Raw genomic sequence first — 17752 nt, forward strand, 5'->3', positions numbered from 1 at the left:
CGAGTTTCTTGAGGCCCAAGCCAGACGTACAGCAGACACAGATACTCACCTCCACTCTCGATCAGGATGTCAAACAGGTCGTCCATCTGCTGACTGGTTGCCGTGGGAACCTAGCGGGGAAACCAGAAGGCGGAGCAGGTGAGCGACGCGTTCCTGGCTCACGGGCCTGTGCCTGTGCCTGTGCCTGTGCGTGCCGTGTGTGTGTGCGCGCGCCCGCGTGTGTGCACTCTACCTGTGCGGCGCTACTGTGCGCTGGCAGGCTGCGCGTCTGCTTCACGGCCTCCTCGTAGCGCGGTGGGTCCTTGCTCTTGGGGGGGTGGCGGGGGAAGACGGACGGCTGCAGGATGAAGGGGGACTGTGGGGGGGGGGGGAGAGACATGACTTCCTCACTCCGCACTACAGCTCAGTACTGCAACATCCCGACTCCCACAAGCAATCACTTTGCTTACCGAAAACAGGCAGGCTGTGCAAAATCAACAGCTTGTTCATTTTTTTTGCACTATCTGCACTATGTGTATCCTGTCTACAATGTCTATGTCAGTGCCCTGTCTGTCCTGCCTGTATTTGCACTGTGGACCAGGAGGAACGATATTTCGTTCCACTGTATACTTGTATGTGGCGTGAACTTGAACTTTTTGCTTAAAACCTAAACTGCTCAGCTCAAGCTCGGTATAACATCCTAGCGTTCCACTGTTTATACAGATCTCAGCAATCACCTGGACTCTGACGTATACCACCAGTGTAAACTGATCAATCTACCTCGGCGCTCGCCGGGAGCTTTGGGCTGTAAGAGAGACGGCTCAGCCAGAGGACCGGCAGTACCTTGTGCGTTGGCCCGTTAGGCAGCGAGTGGCTGGGGGAGGCCCTGCGGGCAGGCCTGCTCTCTGGGGAGGCGTTCAGAAAACACTGGGGGATGTCAGTCACTGGCTGGCTGGAGCTGAACTGGAAACCAGAGCAGGCTGGGAAGGCCTGTAGGGAGAGAGGAGCTGTCCTTAGATGGGTGGAGATAATTCTTCTTTCTTCTTCAGCTCTTATCTCCCCTTCTCTGTTTTTTAATGTCAAATCCCCAACCAAACAAAATACACCCAAATCTAGCACTAGCAGGCTTGCTGATTAAATTGTTTTTGTTACTGTAAACATGCCGATGTAAAAGGGAACAACAGCCATTCATTTTATACACCTACAGTGGGTGTATTATCTGCAGCTGCACCCTGTTGCCTGTACTTCCTGGCCAGGACCAGTGCACCTGCTTCCTGCTTTCCAGGTAAATAAAGCTCTTTGTCCCCCGAGTGTTTCATAAGGCCTGGATATCATTCAGTAAGAATTTGGCCACAATGAGGTTTCACAAAGGCTCGGTGAAGGGACCCCTTTTAAATAAACCTTGATTGCTGCCACATTTCCCTCAATGGCTCTGTTACAACGTCTCCCTGCAGAGCTGCCTAGAATTTCAGAATGTAAGCCTGTCAAAACACTGCTCAGATCACACTTACTGGGAAAGCCACAATTAATGGCAAAGCTCTGATGAGATTTAAACCAACATTCAGAAGCAATAATTCAAAGACGCTGTGTTTTTGTGCTGTGGCTTTTCGCCCCAGACAAAGATACGTTACTGGGAAGCACCTTCAGATTGACGGTTGCGATAAGGAGCTCTACATTCACACAAGGCGAAACTGCCATTAACGAAACAGTACACAGAGCAGACAGATGGTAGCAAACGCTGGCCAGGACACCCCGGCCCACAAGAGAAGCTGATAGAGAGTGTTTGCTCCTCGTCAGTCACGCTGCGCACTGGCAACAGGACAGCAGCCAAGATTTCCGCCAGGGGCACGTTTAACGTGATTAGGAAAGGAATTCGTCATCAAGGCCAAGCTATTATTAACCAAGCAACTGTAATGTCAAGATAACAAATGAAGGAGTCAATTACTGGGACAGTTAAAACAGAACGCTGTTCTCTCAGCTGCATCAGCCTGGAAGCTGGGCTAATTCTCAGTGGCATTCGGCAGGCCTCAGCTGTCCCACTGCTGTGCATCTCCCTCGTCAGGCTACCGTCTGCACTGAGGTTCGAATACCTCTTCGATCGACGTCACAGGCACTTATCCACTCTCAGCTTTTCAGATCCACCCCTACTTATCATCTTCCCTCCCCCGTCAAGTGTTCTGAGAAGCTAAAAAAACTCCCAATACAAAAACCAACCCAGAGATGAGAATAGGCTACAAAAATGTCTTGAGGAGGCAGAGGGGTCTGCGCAGTGAACATGAAACTAGCATTTGAAGATGGCTGGTTTCACTGAAGAGCCTGATCTGTTGTTTCCGAGTCCGACACTAAAAGGGCAAATGATGGTTTTATCTCAAGTGAGAGCAGGGGGAGTGCCCACACACCTGCGTCACTTGCTGGTTCTGGCTGGGTAGCTGCGGAGGACTTGTCGTCTCCGGATTGTGGGGCGGCATCTGAGGCCCAGAGGCCTGAGCGAGGCCTGGGGCTTGAGTAGAGACGGCGGCCTGGACAACGGGCTGCATCTGCAGGGCGGAAAAGCACACGCTGGTCAGACAGAACAGATCCCAGAGGCAGACGGCTTTTTGCAGATGCGGTGCAAGCCACTCAGATCTGTAGATCCAGCTCATCACGATTAATCCATGATTAAACAATGGGCCACACGATCGAACAGCACCACCCTGACCTTTGCCCTAAACCAGAAAATTTATACGGCGTGTGGATTAAAGAAAACTAGAAGCGCCTGCCTTTGCCATAAACCTTAATTGAGGAGATAAATGGATTTTAACAATCCCAAGCACGATAGAGAAGGAGAAATACTGCAAAGCTGCCTTAATAATACAGTGGTGCGAGTCCAGTAGTATCTCTGCACAGGAGCCGAGAACCCCAGCGCCACGCCAACGCCCCGAGCGCCGTACCTTCAGATTCATGCTGGCCGCGGGCAGCTGGATGGCGGCGGTGGTGCCAGGGAGGGAGACGGGCAGGAGGATCTGGGTGCCAGGCTGAGCGGTCAGCAGGGTCTGGGGCTGTGCCAGGACCTGCGGCACCGACTGGGGGCTAATGAAGAACTGAGGCAAGGGGGTGATCTGGGGCGGCTGGGGGGGGCTGGAGCGGGGCTCCTCCTGCTTGACGAGGGGGGGCGGGGTGGGGGGCTGGGGGGCCGAGCAGCCGGGGGAGGCCTTGCCCTCCTCCTTGACGGAGGCGGGGGGGCTGGGCTCAGGCTGCTGCTGCTGCTGCTGCTGCTGGCCCCTCTTCTCCACCTCCAGCTGCATCTTGAGCTCCTCCACCAGGCGCTGCTCCTGCTCCAGCTTGCGCATCAGCTCCTCGATCTGCTGCTCCTTCTCGTGCAGCCTGCGGTCCTTCTCCGAGGCCTCGGGCTCCCCGGGGGGCTCCTCGGGGGCCGCCCTGCGGGGGGAGCGCGCGGCGCCCAGCGGGGGCGCGCCCCCCGGCTCCCCGCGCGGGTCCGCCCCCCCGGCCTCCTCCGCGCCGAGGTTGGAGGGCTCGGACAGCATGGGGGACACCGGCGGGGTGGGGCCCCCGCCCTCCACCGGCCCGTGCTGGCCAGAGGCGAGGTGCTGCGCGGCGGGGGGGGCAGTGGCCTCCAGGCCCGGGGCGGGCAGCCCGGCGGACGCGCCTCTGGATGGGGGGGCGACGTTCTCCTGGTACGGCCGGAGCCGCTCGATGAGGTCCGTCTTGGTTCCGGAGACAGGAAGGCCCCGCAGTTTCAGCTCCATCTTCAGCTCGGCCACCTGCAGGAAGGAGGGGGAGCGAGCTTCCTGAGGGAGCGGAGGGGAAGGAAGTGTGCAGCCCGGGTCCCCGAAACACATACCGGTCGGACAAGCATTGAGCTGAACACGCCTGAGTAAAATGACCACTTCAGTCCAGCTGTTCTAGTTACTATTAACTGCTCATCGTCTTCCTGAATCAAGTACTGTATCTGGGTGCCAGTCAACGAGACTGGAGCTGTTAAGCAGCAGGTTAACGGAAGCGCAGTGTACCCCAAAACTGAGGATTTTGAGTCTGGGGTTAAGCCACCTCTGCCCGTTAACACCGACTCGTCCCGGGACGGTGTTTGAATTTGTACCTGTTCTGCTCTTTCTTTCACTGCCTTGTGCGCTGTGCTGTTCTGTCGCTGTACGCGAGCCTCGGCTCGTCGCGCAGAAGACCGCGAGGAAAGACGGGCACGGCGCCGAGGGTCGGGGAGGCTCCCCATCGCGCTCACCTTCATGTCGTCCAGGTTGGCGGGCAGATGCCCCGGCTTGCGGAGGGCCAGGCTGTTGTTGGGGCGCGTGGCGCTGCCCACGCCGGGCAGGGACACGACGATGGAGGTGGGCACGTTGTTGTTGTTGTTGAGCGAGGCATTGGCAGTGCTGTTCTGGCCATCAGCCACAGGCCTGTGAGGCAGGGAGAGAGGAAGAGGAGGAGGCTTTCAACACGCCCAACCGCCCTGTTCTTCATACGCCGCCCTGTGCACAGGCTTGCCGCACGTAATCCAGTGCCACAACACCTGCCAGATACCTTCAAGAATCAGCAGCGAGACATGAACCGCAGCACACAAGCGAAAACTAAGGGCAAGTGCATTTGCACTCAGAGTCACTGTGCAGGGGGGTTGTGGGAGTGTGGAACAAGCTGCCCAATCAGTGACGAGCAACCCAAAATAGGGCTATCTACGCTTTAACGGCCACGACTCGTTTGTCATCTTTTTAAATGTTGTTAACATCTGAACTTTTAACAATATCATCTGGGGTCATTAAAACCAAACGAGGCAGCTGCAGCTTTTGCGAAACTCGGTTCACAAAAAAACATCCGGGACACTAACGGCGGCTGATGGAGCAATACGTAAACATCCTGGCGCTAATTAACATCTGGTGCAGACGCAGGGCCAGTGGGGGCTTCCACGGGGCCCGGCCGCTGAGACAGCGACACCAACGCCTCCTCTCCGAACGCGGAGCTTTCGAACATGAATGAAGGGCACGAACAGCACGATAAGGGTGTTTGGAATTCTGACGGTTTCACGTGGTCGTGTCTGTAGAGGAACGGCAATGTCTCTTGTCCCAAGGTACTGGGGTGTGGAGGCAGTGGGCAGTGGACAGCGGGCAGCGGGCAGGGGAGAGGTACTGGGGTGGGGTGGCAGTGGGCAGTGGGCAGGGGAGAGGTACTGGGGTGGGGTGGCAGTGGGCAGCGGGCAGCGGGCAGGGGAGAGGTACTGGGGTGGGGTGGCAGTGGGCAGCGGGCAGCGGGCAGCGGCGAGGAGACGTACTTGAGTGGGGCAGGCAGGATGGCCTGGTAGTTGTAGTGCTGCTGCTGCTGGCTGAGGATCTGCAGCTGCAGGAAGAGCTGCTGCTGCTGCAGGAGGCGAGCGTACGAGGAGTCCATGGGCACCTCGCTGGGCTCCGACTTCTGGTCCGGCGGGATGTACTGGTGGTACTTGAGCTTCTTCACCCGGGGCTTGACCTCCTTCCCCTTCTTGCTGCGGCTCTTGTCAGCGGCCGACTTGGGCTGGCTCTGCTGCGAGGGCGAAAGGGCCGCCGGGGGGCGTGAGCGAAGGAGCTGGCTGAGGGTCGCGGACGGAGCCCCAGCAGGCAGACGCACCGGCAGCTGTTAATATCTGATACTTGTGTTTAAAAACTGCACCTTTCCAGCTGCTGCACAGATAATGAAGCTCAGTTATCAGCCTGAGCAAAAGACAGCTGCAGGGTACGGGGGAGGAGTGTGTGCATGCTATCTGCGCCATCAGCTGTAAGGCACCGCACCCGTGCACACTGACCTTGTCAGACTGATCTGTTTTGGGGGTGCAATTTTTAACAAAAGCCCGTACCTGAAAATGGGACAGGACACACATGACTGCTCCTCCCCCCAGACATGTTGCCAGTCCGGACACAGGGAAGGGACAGGAAAGAGGAGCCTATCAAAGCTCGGCATGTCTTTAGAGGAGCTAGGAAACCCACACAAACATCCAAAAGCCCCCGTCCAGAATGGACCATGAGCTGTGAGGCAGCAACACTACCAAGGCAACACCACACCCTCCATCTTTTTGTTGACGCAATATGTATATCTGTCCTGTGGTATTTAATGGAACGACCCCTCTGTAGCAAGCTGACAGCTGTCGCACTGCAGCTCGCAGCGACATCTCAGCATCCTGACTTCTGACAATAAAACTGTAGGACTCTTCTAGGATTCTGAAGAACAAGAAATCTGACAGCAGGCCTTTGCAACCCTTACAGAAGACGACAAAAACCAAAATTGTGTTCCCAGGCTTCCTATAAACTTCTATGTAAACAAGTTTAAGTGCACCTTTAAAATATACTACTACCACTACTAATGCATGAACCCAGACAGTGGTTATAGAGAAAGAGAAAGCTGAGGGCTTCAAAATGGGACGACATTAAAAATTCATGGACACAAATTGAGATTTCAGCATCTGAATTTATGTTTACGGAGGCAGTTCAGGTTGAATTCTTGAAACACACAGACAAAACTGCGAATTACCTTGCGGGGAAAAAAAACCCCATCACATAACAAGGTAATGCTTTGATATTTCTAACGGGATTTTAAAGTAGTTCCAGTAACAGAAACACATTCAGCTAAGTGTGTATGAGCGCCAGAGGATGAATACCACACGCACACTGCTCTCAGAAGTTACAGGATAATGTATTTTTTATCCATCTCGTTTTTCCCCCCCCCAACGGGTGCTCTACACGATTATCGAAGGGTCTGTAAATCAACGCTGCCGAGCTCCAGTCTTACCCCACAGCCGCTCGCGCCGCGGCTGAAAGCCTGCTCGGAGTCCGGGGGTCCGGGCCGCAGGACCTCCATGCCGTCCCTAGGGTGGCGAGACCCGTGGCGTCCGCCCAGCAGGAGGGAGCGGGGGACGAGAGAGGGGGCGTCCCCGGGACCGCGCTCACGCCCACAGCTCTGGCAGGAGCTCGCACTGTGCTTGTGCGACTCCCTCCCCCCCGACTAGTGGAAACCCTATCCTGGGGTGGGACTGCATCTGCCAGCCAAACCGCGATCCCCCCGCAAGCTTCCCGTCAGCTCAGCGTGCTCGCGGTGAACGGAGGAACGCAAACCCCTCTCGTCTTTAATCTTCCCGCCTGACAGGTGCTTATCTCTGAAGCACGGTGCTGTTTACATATGACACTGTGCAGTTTATACACTGTATACATTATGTGCTGGCTGGAAGCAGCGCAGTGCCCCACAGAACATTTCCAAGTGCATTCAGAGACACCTTGTTTATAGAAGAGCTCGGCGACTGTATTGGGCTGCATTAACGTTACTCATCAATGAGGGCCCGGCAGCGCTGGCACCCCACTGCTCTGAGCACTGCGCACTCACCTTCACGAGGGTGGGACCCGGCTTGGAAGGAGCCGCCGTGGTGATTGGCTGGGAGTGCGTTGCCAGGCGACCAGCCTGCTGCTCATTGGTGGAGACTGGCTTGAGGAATTCTGGAGCGGGCTGTGAGATGAGAGGCGAGTAATACTGTGGTGGAGAGAGAGAGAGAGGGGGAAGGAAGATGAAGGCGCTCGGACTTGCCAGTCAGACTTTAGACAACCGTCTAAAAAAAAAAACCCAACAAAAACCCAGGACCAAAACCACAGCAGCAGACAGGAACGCAGCACTATCCCAAAAAAAAGCATCAGCAGGAAGAAACCTCCGCAGGCAGGCAGGCAGCAAGGCGAGGCGAGCGCACGCGCGGAGGGCGATGGCTTGGGCGCGCTCGGGTGCAGACCTGCAGGGGGGAGGACGAGGCGGTGTCCCCGGGGGAGGCGGCCGACCCCTGGGACTCCTGGCTGGCCGGCTGCTCGGGGGACAGGGCGTCGCTGCTGTCCTCGTCGAAGGAGTACACGTCCAGGGTCTTGGGGTAGTTCACCTGGCCCACTGCGGGATCAACACGGGGATAGCGCAGGGCGCAGCTTATTAATCAGCAACACTCGCGAGGGACGCTGAGGCCTGGGCGACTGCCCAGGAAACTCGAAGGTGATGCACAGAAACTGCTGCAATACTCTGACAAAGGTGTTCTGCACGGGAGGGGAGCGGCCCCGTCGTCAGCCTGTGGTTAAAAAGCCGCGGACCTGACCTGCAACGAACACCCTGGCCAGCAGGTGGCGGCGGCGGTCTCTCTTACCAATGATGGCCTCCTTGACGCTGGAGTCCACGGGCAGGATGTTCTTCTCCACCAGCTCCATGGGGCCGGGCCGCTGGGCGATCTTCTCGTTGAGGTCGTCGGCCAGCCGCGCGCGCTTCAGCTTCAGCTGGGTGGCCTGCAAGGAGGGCTCCGCCAGCGTCTCTGTCCGCCGGCGAAGAGCAGGTGAGTGCCTGCGCTGCGTGCAGCCCCCAGACGGCAGGGCACCCCGGGCTGTCTCGGGGTCTCAAAAGCGGCTGCCGAAGACCGGAGATCTTTCTCCGCAGAGACACGCATCGCACGCTTTCTAGCTTTCTACAGACATAACCTCTCAGTTCCTCTTGTCCCACAACAACGGCAACAGCTCAACGTCACTTTGCCAGGCCAGCACATGCCACCCAGTCAGCGCCATCTCGACACGTCACCCCCCCTCCACCCCAGCAGTGGCTATTCTTACCCTGCAAGATGTGCATTCGGACCAGCTCGGAGCGTTCCGGCCGGCTGCGGATCTTGTGCTTCAGGAAGTTCTCGGTCTGTAGAGACGGGGAGAAACGGAGGGTTTTAGCGGGGGGGTGGGGGGGGGTGACAGACGTCCACAGCGCTTCCGAGATCCCAGGATGCCCACACGGCGCCGGTGCAGTTGGCGGGATCCTGCAGAGCTGGTACTTCAGGCCCTCAAACCCATTAATTATGTACAGTCACTGGTTTCCGACAACGGGGTCGATTAAGAAATGAGAGGTCTCACAGATGGTCTGCAGGACCGGGTCCCTGACGTCCTGCCATGGGCTGAAATGAGCTCTGTAACTGTTTGAGAGTTATCGACGCAACCAGCTCGGCAAACACGGAGCCCTTTATCCTGCCTGCCTGGGCGTCAGACAGGAAAAAGAGTGTTTACACTCACCTGTCTGGAGGGCCAGATAAAAACCTTGTAGAACAACAAGTCAGCATACGGTAGGTGTACTTAGGAGGTCAGCTGAGCAGGACCCTTTTCCTTCTGGCTAGCAAAATAATGCAGTGGCATCTTTGCCATGTAATACTCATTTATACTAATGCGCCACTTACCAGGAGCAGCTGAGTAATAACCGAGCAGGGCCAATCGATTTGCTCGACTGGGACACTTTTGCTGGAAGACCTGTATGTGCTCCCACAAAGCCTTTGGATTTACTGTGCTCTGAGGAACGGTTTGCCGCTGGATCTCTCCCGATACGATTACTTCCACTACAACATCCAGGTCGGCGGGGACTCACCCGGGCTCTCTCCAGGCTGCGGATCTGCTCATGAAAAGCTGCTGGGCTCTTCAGGGCTGTGGAAGGGAACACACATTCACAGCCAGCCCGATTACCACCCACTCCGAACAGCCCATGCGGCCTTAACACTACAGCACCCGGCAAGGAAACCCACTGAGATCATAGCCAGGGGCTTAGTCAAAGCATCCGCAGAGAGCACAGGCTTCCATTGACATTCGTGTATTATTCATTAACAGGGGATTGATGGCTGCTGGTCTTGTTTTATTTTGGACAACACTGGACACATCATTAGCTTTTAAGTTTATTTATTAATCAACTGAATAAGAACAAATTACAAATACAACGTAAGCAAAAGGTGTGACATGATATAATGAGCCTACATCCAATTCTTCCCCATCTGACGAAGGCAGTGGAAGAAGACAGGCTGACCCTGTAGACTTTAGTGGCTGGTTAGTTATCATACCTAATCTTATAACTTTCAGGTTAGAAGAATGTGGTCTCCTGAATATGACGCGCTCACGTCAGGGAGTGCAGCTCTTGAACGAACAGCAGACAGGCAACGTTTTTGAATTAATCAGTTTATGATGAAGTAATGCAAACTCCCAAGACTTTGCGCTCTGATTGGCTGGGAGACAGGCTGTGTCAGCTCCAGCCGTCAGAACGGTGCTCGTGAATGAGCTCAGCAGGAAGTGGTTTTCACGGTGGAACTGAGTTCATTCACATTACAAGTATCAGGCAGTGGTTGAGCAGGACCTTCGGCCCCAGGTGAGTCATTCTGCAACTGCACAGTCTGGCAACACAGGGGAGTTAGTCACCTCGCAACTGACTATCAGCCTGTAATCAAGGGCTTATCTCTACACAGGCAGCTACTCAGAACTTACAGCCTTGCTCTATAAACAGCAGGCTGAACAGACTCACACACACAGCTCTCACCCCCTCCCCCTGGCCTCCATCAGGGTCGGGGGGTGGAAGAGGCTCTGGTACTGACCACCCCTGGACCCTCCCTGCCGACTCAACACGAGTCGCTGTAGGGACGCTCAGCCGCTGTCACAGGGCGTCCGAGGATCAGAGCACTCTGATGGAAATACCGAAAGCCTTGATCGGCACGCAGAACACGCAGCGACTGCGCTCTCCGGTGAATTTAATCACCCACCGCGACAGTCTCACGGGGCCAGGATACTGAGCCCACTGCTGGCCACGCAGGTCTGTGAAAATGCCTCTTCGCTGCAAAGGAACCGATCATCCTGGTGAAAGTGAGAGCACACACACACGGCTTCTCAGCGCAGCTTCAGCACCGACATGTAGTAACTCCCCTGTAAGACAGGGATATAAACTCCGAGTGTGCGGAGTCTCTCCTGGCTGCACGAGGGAAGGAGCTGTGCGGCGCGGCGCGAGGCGGGGCGGGGCGGAGAGGGGCGGAGCACGGCAGCGCACGAGCACGGCTGCCAGACAGGAACCCGGAGAGAAAGCCCACAGCCGCAGCCGCCAACAACAGGAAGGGGCTCCGCCGCTGGGCCACGCCGCTGGAGACCAACGCTTCCCCTCGTGACCCCGGCACCAGCATCTGAGCAGTGTGCCTTTGTATGAAAAAAAGATGGAGGTGAGGGACGCCTGTCGGCAGCGCACCTTCAGCGCAGCCGGGCCAGCCCGTCCAACGGAGCGCGGTCAGAGTAGCCGCAGAATTATGCCCTCCCCCCCATCGTGCAACCCCTTCCTTTAACACCCAGCCACCGCATGAATAACGGGATTCCCGTTTTGGATCCCTGGATTCCCAATGTCCCCGGAGTGAAACGCCGTCTGACGCCTGTTCCTGCACAGCGGTTTAGCGGAATGAGGTGGAATTCCCTCTGCGCCATGATAATCCAGATCACTCTGCGCCAGACGCGCGTCGAGGAGAGGCTGAGCAAGAGGCGAGTTCTAGTCACGGCGAACAGTGAAGCGCGGACAAGACAATAACCCGCAAGAGCAGACAGGCAGGGAGATCAGCCGCGCACACATCGTGTCGGCTCGGGTCCAGAATAGGCGACTGAGCACAGTTCTGACTCTAACAGAGCAGAGGGAACATGGAATCAGTCCGCTGAGTTTTCTGAAAACAAATACTGGTACTCCTAGGGGTTGTGCCTCTGGAGGCGGAGCGCGCAGGCAGCTGCGGAGCCTGTGTACCCCCAGCACCCCCCCACCCCGCAGCGCCGGGTCACGGGTCAGTACTCACGCGGCATGATGCCCTGGTCCACCAGCTGCTCCCTCGTGCGCCTCTGCTGCAGCCGGAGCTGGAGAACTGCGGGGACGGAGAGAGGAAGACGGTCAGCCTCTTCCAACAGAGTGGGCCTCCACCAGCGCACCGCCTGCCGCGCCTCGGAGATCCAACAGCCCAGTCGCCTTCCCCCCCCCCCCCCTCGCTGTACGGACTGGGCGGCCGCCGCGCTTTCCGAGAACAGGAAGTGGCCTGCGTTAACCCAGCGCGCACAGGAGACGGCAGCCGCACCCCCACTCCGCCAACCCCGTCTCCCTGCGCTGGGAAACCCAGCCGCTCAGCAAAACCTGTCCCACACACTTCCTGCTCGGCTCGCTCTGAAACTGTCGAGACAATACCAGCCGGCAGGTGAGAGAGGCCCCGAGCCGGCCAGCACTCCGACGCCGTTCAATAAGAAAGGATATTTCACACGCTTCAAACCCAGCTCCCGCTACAACGAGGCAACAAAAGCGCAAAACAGGACCAAAGGAATCATGGCCCTGACAAAGCAGAGCTTGCACGATTCTCCAGGCTTTTTCCTCATCGGACGATTTGTGGGATGGATCTGGACTGTGTTATTCAAAACTCCCTGTGATCTCTGGGTCAAAAAAAAAAAAAGATGCCCGCTACTCTGCCCTGGGCGTGTCCGGAACAGCCCAGAGCCTAGCGTTTCTCCACAGTCGTCCACGGTGGCGACCGTGTCCTGGTATCACCGCAGCGAAAACGTCGCTCTGGTCCATGTCTGGGGGGGGGGGACCAAGCCAAGCCCCAAAGTGCACAGGGACCTAGACTAGACCCTCACCAGACTCTGTCTGTATCGCAAGCCCCTTCCTGCCTCAGATGCGTGAATTTGTTTGGAGCTGCAAAAAACAGCCTCAAAAAAAAAAAAGGCTGGAGCTCCATGGGAGTTCCCACGCAAGCGTGCAAGCGCGAGAGCGGCTGCGGACAGCGAGAAGGAACCCGCTCGGGCCTTGCCTGTAAGCGTTTATAAACGCACCCAAGTGTGCTCGCGTTAATGGAGCTGAATGATGCCGATCCTTACGCAGAGGATTATAAACAAATCCCAGCTCTTCACACAGCAGCACAAGCGTGGCCGTGAGCGATGGGTCTCCTGCGGGAGCGTGCTGCAGTGATCCGTTCCCTCCAGCTTAGAAACAGTCATCCGCTACCCTCCCCGCTGCAGCGCCCCTCGCGTCCTGGGGGTCCCGCGGCCCGAGCTGCCCAGACCGGTCCCCCGGAGACTCCCGCCAGCCCCAGGCCCACGTCACTGACAGCCCGCAGCGGGAAGCACGATCCAGGGAGAGCCCCTTGCTTGGCTCGGGAAGCCAAACCAGGGTCCTGCTGCGAGCCGCCGCGCAGCGGGATCTGCTCACGCACAGCCCTACCGAGACACGCTGGACCAAGCACCCGCTCCATCAGCAGCACGCGCCTGCCGCGGCTCGCTCTATCCCCCCGAAGGATACCCAGACACCATCCGCCTGTCAAGGAGGGCTAAACATACTCTCCGCTTCACACACATGGGGAGGCCCAGGAGAAAATCTCACTGCCGACCTCCTCTCCCGTCTCCCGTCTCCCGTCCCCCGTCCCCCGTCCCCCGTCCCGAATGCGCCCCCGGAGTCAGGGGGGCTCTGGCGAGCCCCAGTCTCCGCCAGCTGGAGAGCCACCCTCGAGAACCGGGTTTGGCACTTGCAACCCGTATGCGATGCCATTTGATATCACGGAGACTTGGCCAGCGCACATGAGACGGAGACCCCCTGGTGCCCCCTGCTGGAGAAGAGCAGCAGCGGCGCCCTACGAGGACGCTCAGGTGGAGAGCAGATTCTCTGCACCTGACCTGACAAAGGATGTGTCCGTCTCCCTTCATGACACACTTCGTGTACATAGAGGGCCTCTCTTCACAGGGCAGCCAGAGCAAAGCGGTACCAGCTGGCACTGCAAGGGGGCGCTGGCGCGCTGGTTCAGAGACACGACTACCGGCAAGGGATATTACAAAAGGGTCAACAGGGTCACTGTTAAAGGCTTCACCTTCCACTCACAGAAAAACAATATAACATCCTTCAGTGCTGAAAAGCCCTGAAAAACAGCAACACTTAGAGAAGTGAAACAGGAGCATCTAAGATAAAAACCGTTGAAAATTTGTCTTGTATGGTTACCGTGTAAATGCTGATAAAGTATAAAACTCGGGGTCGGACTATGACTTTTAAGGGTTTACAATAAGCATCTAAGCAATGACAGCAGTGTATACTGTGTCAGGAATTGCTGATTTGGGATTTTATAGGGAACTGGAGCAAGGAGAGGGATTCTAAAACAGCACTAGCAAGTACATTAACATATATACAAATCCATTTTATTGAATAGTAATCAAGTGCCAGTCAGACTGAAATGTCCCTCCTGAAAAGTAACCCGACACACCTATCTGATGTCACCTGGTCTTTCAGCACGGGGCTGGCAGAGTTACTGCAGCAAAGCACAGCGTAAACATCCTTTCAGATCAGGAACAATTGAAACACTAGCATACATCAGTTCCTATCACTACTCCTGCTCTGAAACATAAAGGGCGCCGTTTAATCTTTCATCTCTTTGACAGAGAACCACTCATGTGGCCAAGCCCTGCTCACAACTGAGCAGAAGCTCCTCCAGTCCAACACGTCCTGCTTAACAACTTCCCAGCCTTGAGCACCATTGCGGCAGACTTCCCTGAGCAAATCTGCAGCTGACCGCAGGCAATCTGGCGTGGGCAGAGAATGCAGAAGCATATCTTAAAGCCTTCGCAGAAAAGTGAGAGACCGAGGAAGACTCTCTGCCACAGGGCTGGCCTCACAGTGAGAGCATGGCAGACTCTGGGTAAAAAACATAAATAAGGAGGCACCTTTCCCCCATCAGTCTCGAGACACAACCATGCTCCCTGTATTTGAACCCAAGGTACTTGCATTCCTGCAACTCTCGCGTTGGGGCACAAAGTTCAGCCGTCGGTGAAAAGAAGAAAGAGGAACATCAAGAGCTAACAGGAACATAAGCCCCTTCGAGCCCCTCAGGTGAAAGCAGTGAGCTCTGGCCTGCAGGAAGACGCGGGGAGCAGGAGGTACACCTGAGGTGAATCTGCTTCTGCCGACGGTGTGGGTCTCCACTTCCAGGAAAGCCATCTAATCCAGGAGCCCGGGAGCCGCTGTGGCAGGTCCGCCCAGGGAGAAGAGGAGGAGGGCGAGGAGCCGGAGAGACTGGGAGAAGAGCCTCTGTCTGGAACATCCCTGATCCCTTCTGCAAGGCCCTGAGCAATGCCTCCCTCTTTGTCTCTCTCTGTCTCTCACTCCGTCTGACTCGCTGAAGAATGTGCACGCTCTCCAGCGCTGAGTCTGTGCCGCCCAGCCAGTGAGGGCCCGGGGGAGGGCTTTATTGAGCTGGGTGATGCAGTTAACCCTTGCCGGAGCTGGAATGCAGCGCTGCGCTCACTCAAGAGAGACCAGGACAGAGCACAGCGCAGCAGGCAGGGGGAGGTCTGAGCTGGAAAAGGCTGCTGTCTGTGTGCTCTGACACCCATACCGTCTGAGTAAGATATCACCAGGGGAAAAAAAGTAAGCATTTTTAGCACCAGTAATACAAGTCGAACGAACGTGAGTTCAGCGATGTCACTGTGATTTGTCTAGAAGCAGTCACTGTCTTTCCTCCATCAGCTCATCCTGTTTAGACAGGACACTTTGAGGGAAAAAAAATATCTTCCGAGTCTTTCTGAAGTGCCAGAATTTTGTGGAATGGCTTCTTGTGTGGCCGGAGCACGCTGATTCAATTACTGCAAAGTCAAACAGAAACAGACCTACAGAGTGTCTGCACTCTCTTTCTTTAAAAGACAAACTATTTTTGGTTTTTCCGTTCCAACGCTTTTAACAAAAGTGGTATTTGTCTTTACGGCTAAAATCATAAACGCATGCAAGTTAAATGCCATGCCAGCAACATTACTGTGCTGCATAGAAAGGTAAGAAGGGACTGTACTGCCCTAACAGTAGCAGTGAATCCTTATCTTGGTAACCGCTGCACCCAGAATATCTTTTGCCCTTTGAATAGAAACTCCACATTTAGACAATGCAGGACGTTTGAAACCATTTAATTTCTTTTGGCTTTAACATCCACGGGGATTAATTTACAAGCCGGTTCAGGCTGATATGCAAAGGAGGTAACACCTCGATCACATTAACCAATGCTCTGTCGAGGTGGAAGCACCACAGGAAAGTCAGTGTGTGCTGCTAAACCAAGAAAAGAAACGCGTGAAGGCCTTTCTTAATTTAAAAACTCATGGTGCGTCTTTTTTCATTACGATTTTCAGTCATAAAAACAGCTATTAAAGATCACTGCTTTCGACCAGCAGCGCTTGAAGCCAGAGGGAGAATCGAGCTGGGCATCAGACACAGATTACCTGCTAAGCCCAGGCCACTGAGCCCGCGCAGCTTTATGCTAAGGGCTGCTCAAGTCCAGATTCGCTTTAAAAATTCAATAAAAGGAGATTCCACTCCGAACTGCTGTGAAACTCTTGACAAAACAAAATCTCCCCTGAGGCCCCTGAAGCGGTGAGTGTTTTTAAGACTTCTCTAGAAATCACAAGAACGGGAAGGGATTTGGCCCTTCAAAGGGAAGCCCTCGTAATTTGACCCACGGGGCTGTCTGAGTCACACAGTACTCAGGTCGGAGGTCATTTTCCCAGAAGGAAGACGACGGGCGTTAGGGGGCGAGGAAATTAAATATTAAGTTGCTTTTATCCCTGGAGCCAAAGGATCTCCGACAGGTATATGGCTCTCAAGAAACGGCAAGGGATACACAAAATCAGGGTAAGAGGCCAAGAACCGCTCCCAGTCCTGCAACAAGCAGAGACACCTTTTCACACAGATGGGAGCGAAGCAGCAGCATGAGGTCACGCTTTTTCTACTCTGCAGGCGGATGATAAAAAAAACAACGCCAAGAGCCGCCCTCATCAGCGAGTCCGCGTCCGCGGGGGGTCCTGTCAGCCGCGCTGGAATCGCCAGCCGGTGAGTAACTGACCCTTCCCGGAGCCGCGGGCCGCAGTTACTCAAGGCAGAGGCGGCCTGAGAAAACCGGCCCACGCAGAGCCACGGCAGGCGCACTTCCTGCCCGCGCGCACGCCGAACGGCCCCAGCCCCCGCGCCGGCACTCCGGCTGCACTGCGGAGAGCAGGCGAGGGCCAGCGGCCTTCATCTCCCCGGCTCAGACGTGTCAAACGAGCCCGCTAGACTCCCGCCATCTACTAGGGATGTGTGATTTTTATTTCTGGGGAACACCATTCCCTGGTAAAAACGACCTTTATCGGCCATTACCCCCCGAGAAACGTGGACTCAACACCGAAGCTGCTGTGACAACACAGGGGAGTGTCTCTGTCTGGCTGAGCCAGGAGTGACCTCAGTGCGCACCGGTGGCAGTGTAAACACTTTCAAGCACAGAGGACACGGGAAGCTGCCCAGACAGGGCAGCTCGAGCCCGTGGCTGCACGCAGAACCAAGATGGACCCCTGATAAAAGAGATGGCATCTTCCTCACCCCACGCCTGTCCGGAGAGGACAGCTTGCAAGTCCTGCTTGATTTCAGCGATGAACGGCAGGCTGTGACAACGCCTGTCCCCAGTTAGGAGTGTTCCTAACTTTCAAGCATCAGAAAAAAACATCTGAGGATTTACAGCCGACATTTCTTAATCATTTGCATACCATTAGTACCACTGTCTTGTTTTTCTTGAAAAACACGCAGCTCTTTTAAAAAGGCATTTCTCTATACAGGGTGGTTCTAAAAGCAATAGATGCAATAGTATTAATGTTGTTAATAATATACCACAATCATTCACACGCAGAAAGTACACATAAAATTACAGCCAAAATAATTCCGGAGCAATGAAGCCCAGAACCTTCCCAATATCACATGTGCAACACCAAGCTAAAACGCTGCAGAGATTCACCCAACAGAGCAGGAATTGGAATGAAGAGCAGGTCTCCCTGGACTAACAAGGCTACAAGCCCAGACATCCCTATGTACCGGCACTGCTAGTGATTGCGAGACGCCCTGTGATTAATGGGATTAATGGACTCTGGGGGCTTCACCACTTAATCAGTGTGTCTGCTGCAGGGAATGTCGACCTCAGGGCCCCGTGTTTTCACTGTGAAAGGAG

General features: G+C 55.5%; 1 protein-coding gene across 1 annotated transcript in view; it reads right to left on the reverse strand.

Annotated features, from left to right (window-relative positions):
- mrtfba (myocardin related transcription factor Ba) overlaps window positions 1-17752 on the reverse strand; it is a 43339-nt gene that overhangs the window by 6280 nt on the left and 19307 nt on the right. Inside the window, exons 6-18 of the mRNA XM_088936280.1 lie at window positions 11573-11638; window positions 9361-9416; window positions 8571-8646; window positions 8117-8278; window positions 7721-7869; window positions 7327-7470; window positions 5252-5499; window positions 4214-4385; window positions 2910-3740; window positions 2379-2516; window positions 823-969; window positions 233-355; window positions 50-110 (exon numbers count right to left, since the gene is read on the reverse strand). Of these exons, the coding sequence (XP_088792406.1) occupies window positions 50-110; window positions 233-355; window positions 823-969; window positions 2379-2516; window positions 2910-3740; window positions 4214-4385; window positions 5252-5499; window positions 7327-7470; window positions 7721-7869; window positions 8117-8278; window positions 8571-8646; window positions 9361-9416; window positions 11573-11638 (2373 nt within the window). The remainder of the gene's footprint in view (window positions 1-49; window positions 111-232; window positions 356-822; window positions 970-2378; window positions 2517-2909; window positions 3741-4213; window positions 4386-5251; window positions 5500-7326; window positions 7471-7720; window positions 7870-8116; window positions 8279-8570; window positions 8647-9360; window positions 9417-11572; window positions 11639-17752) is intronic.

Source organism: Atractosteus spatula, chromosome 18 (assembly GCF_055471065.1).
Source record: "Atractosteus spatula isolate fAtrSpa1 chromosome 18, fAtrSpa1.hap1, whole genome shotgun sequence".
Lineage (NCBI taxonomy): Eukaryota > Metazoa > Chordata > Actinopteri > Semionotiformes > Lepisosteidae > Atractosteus > Atractosteus spatula.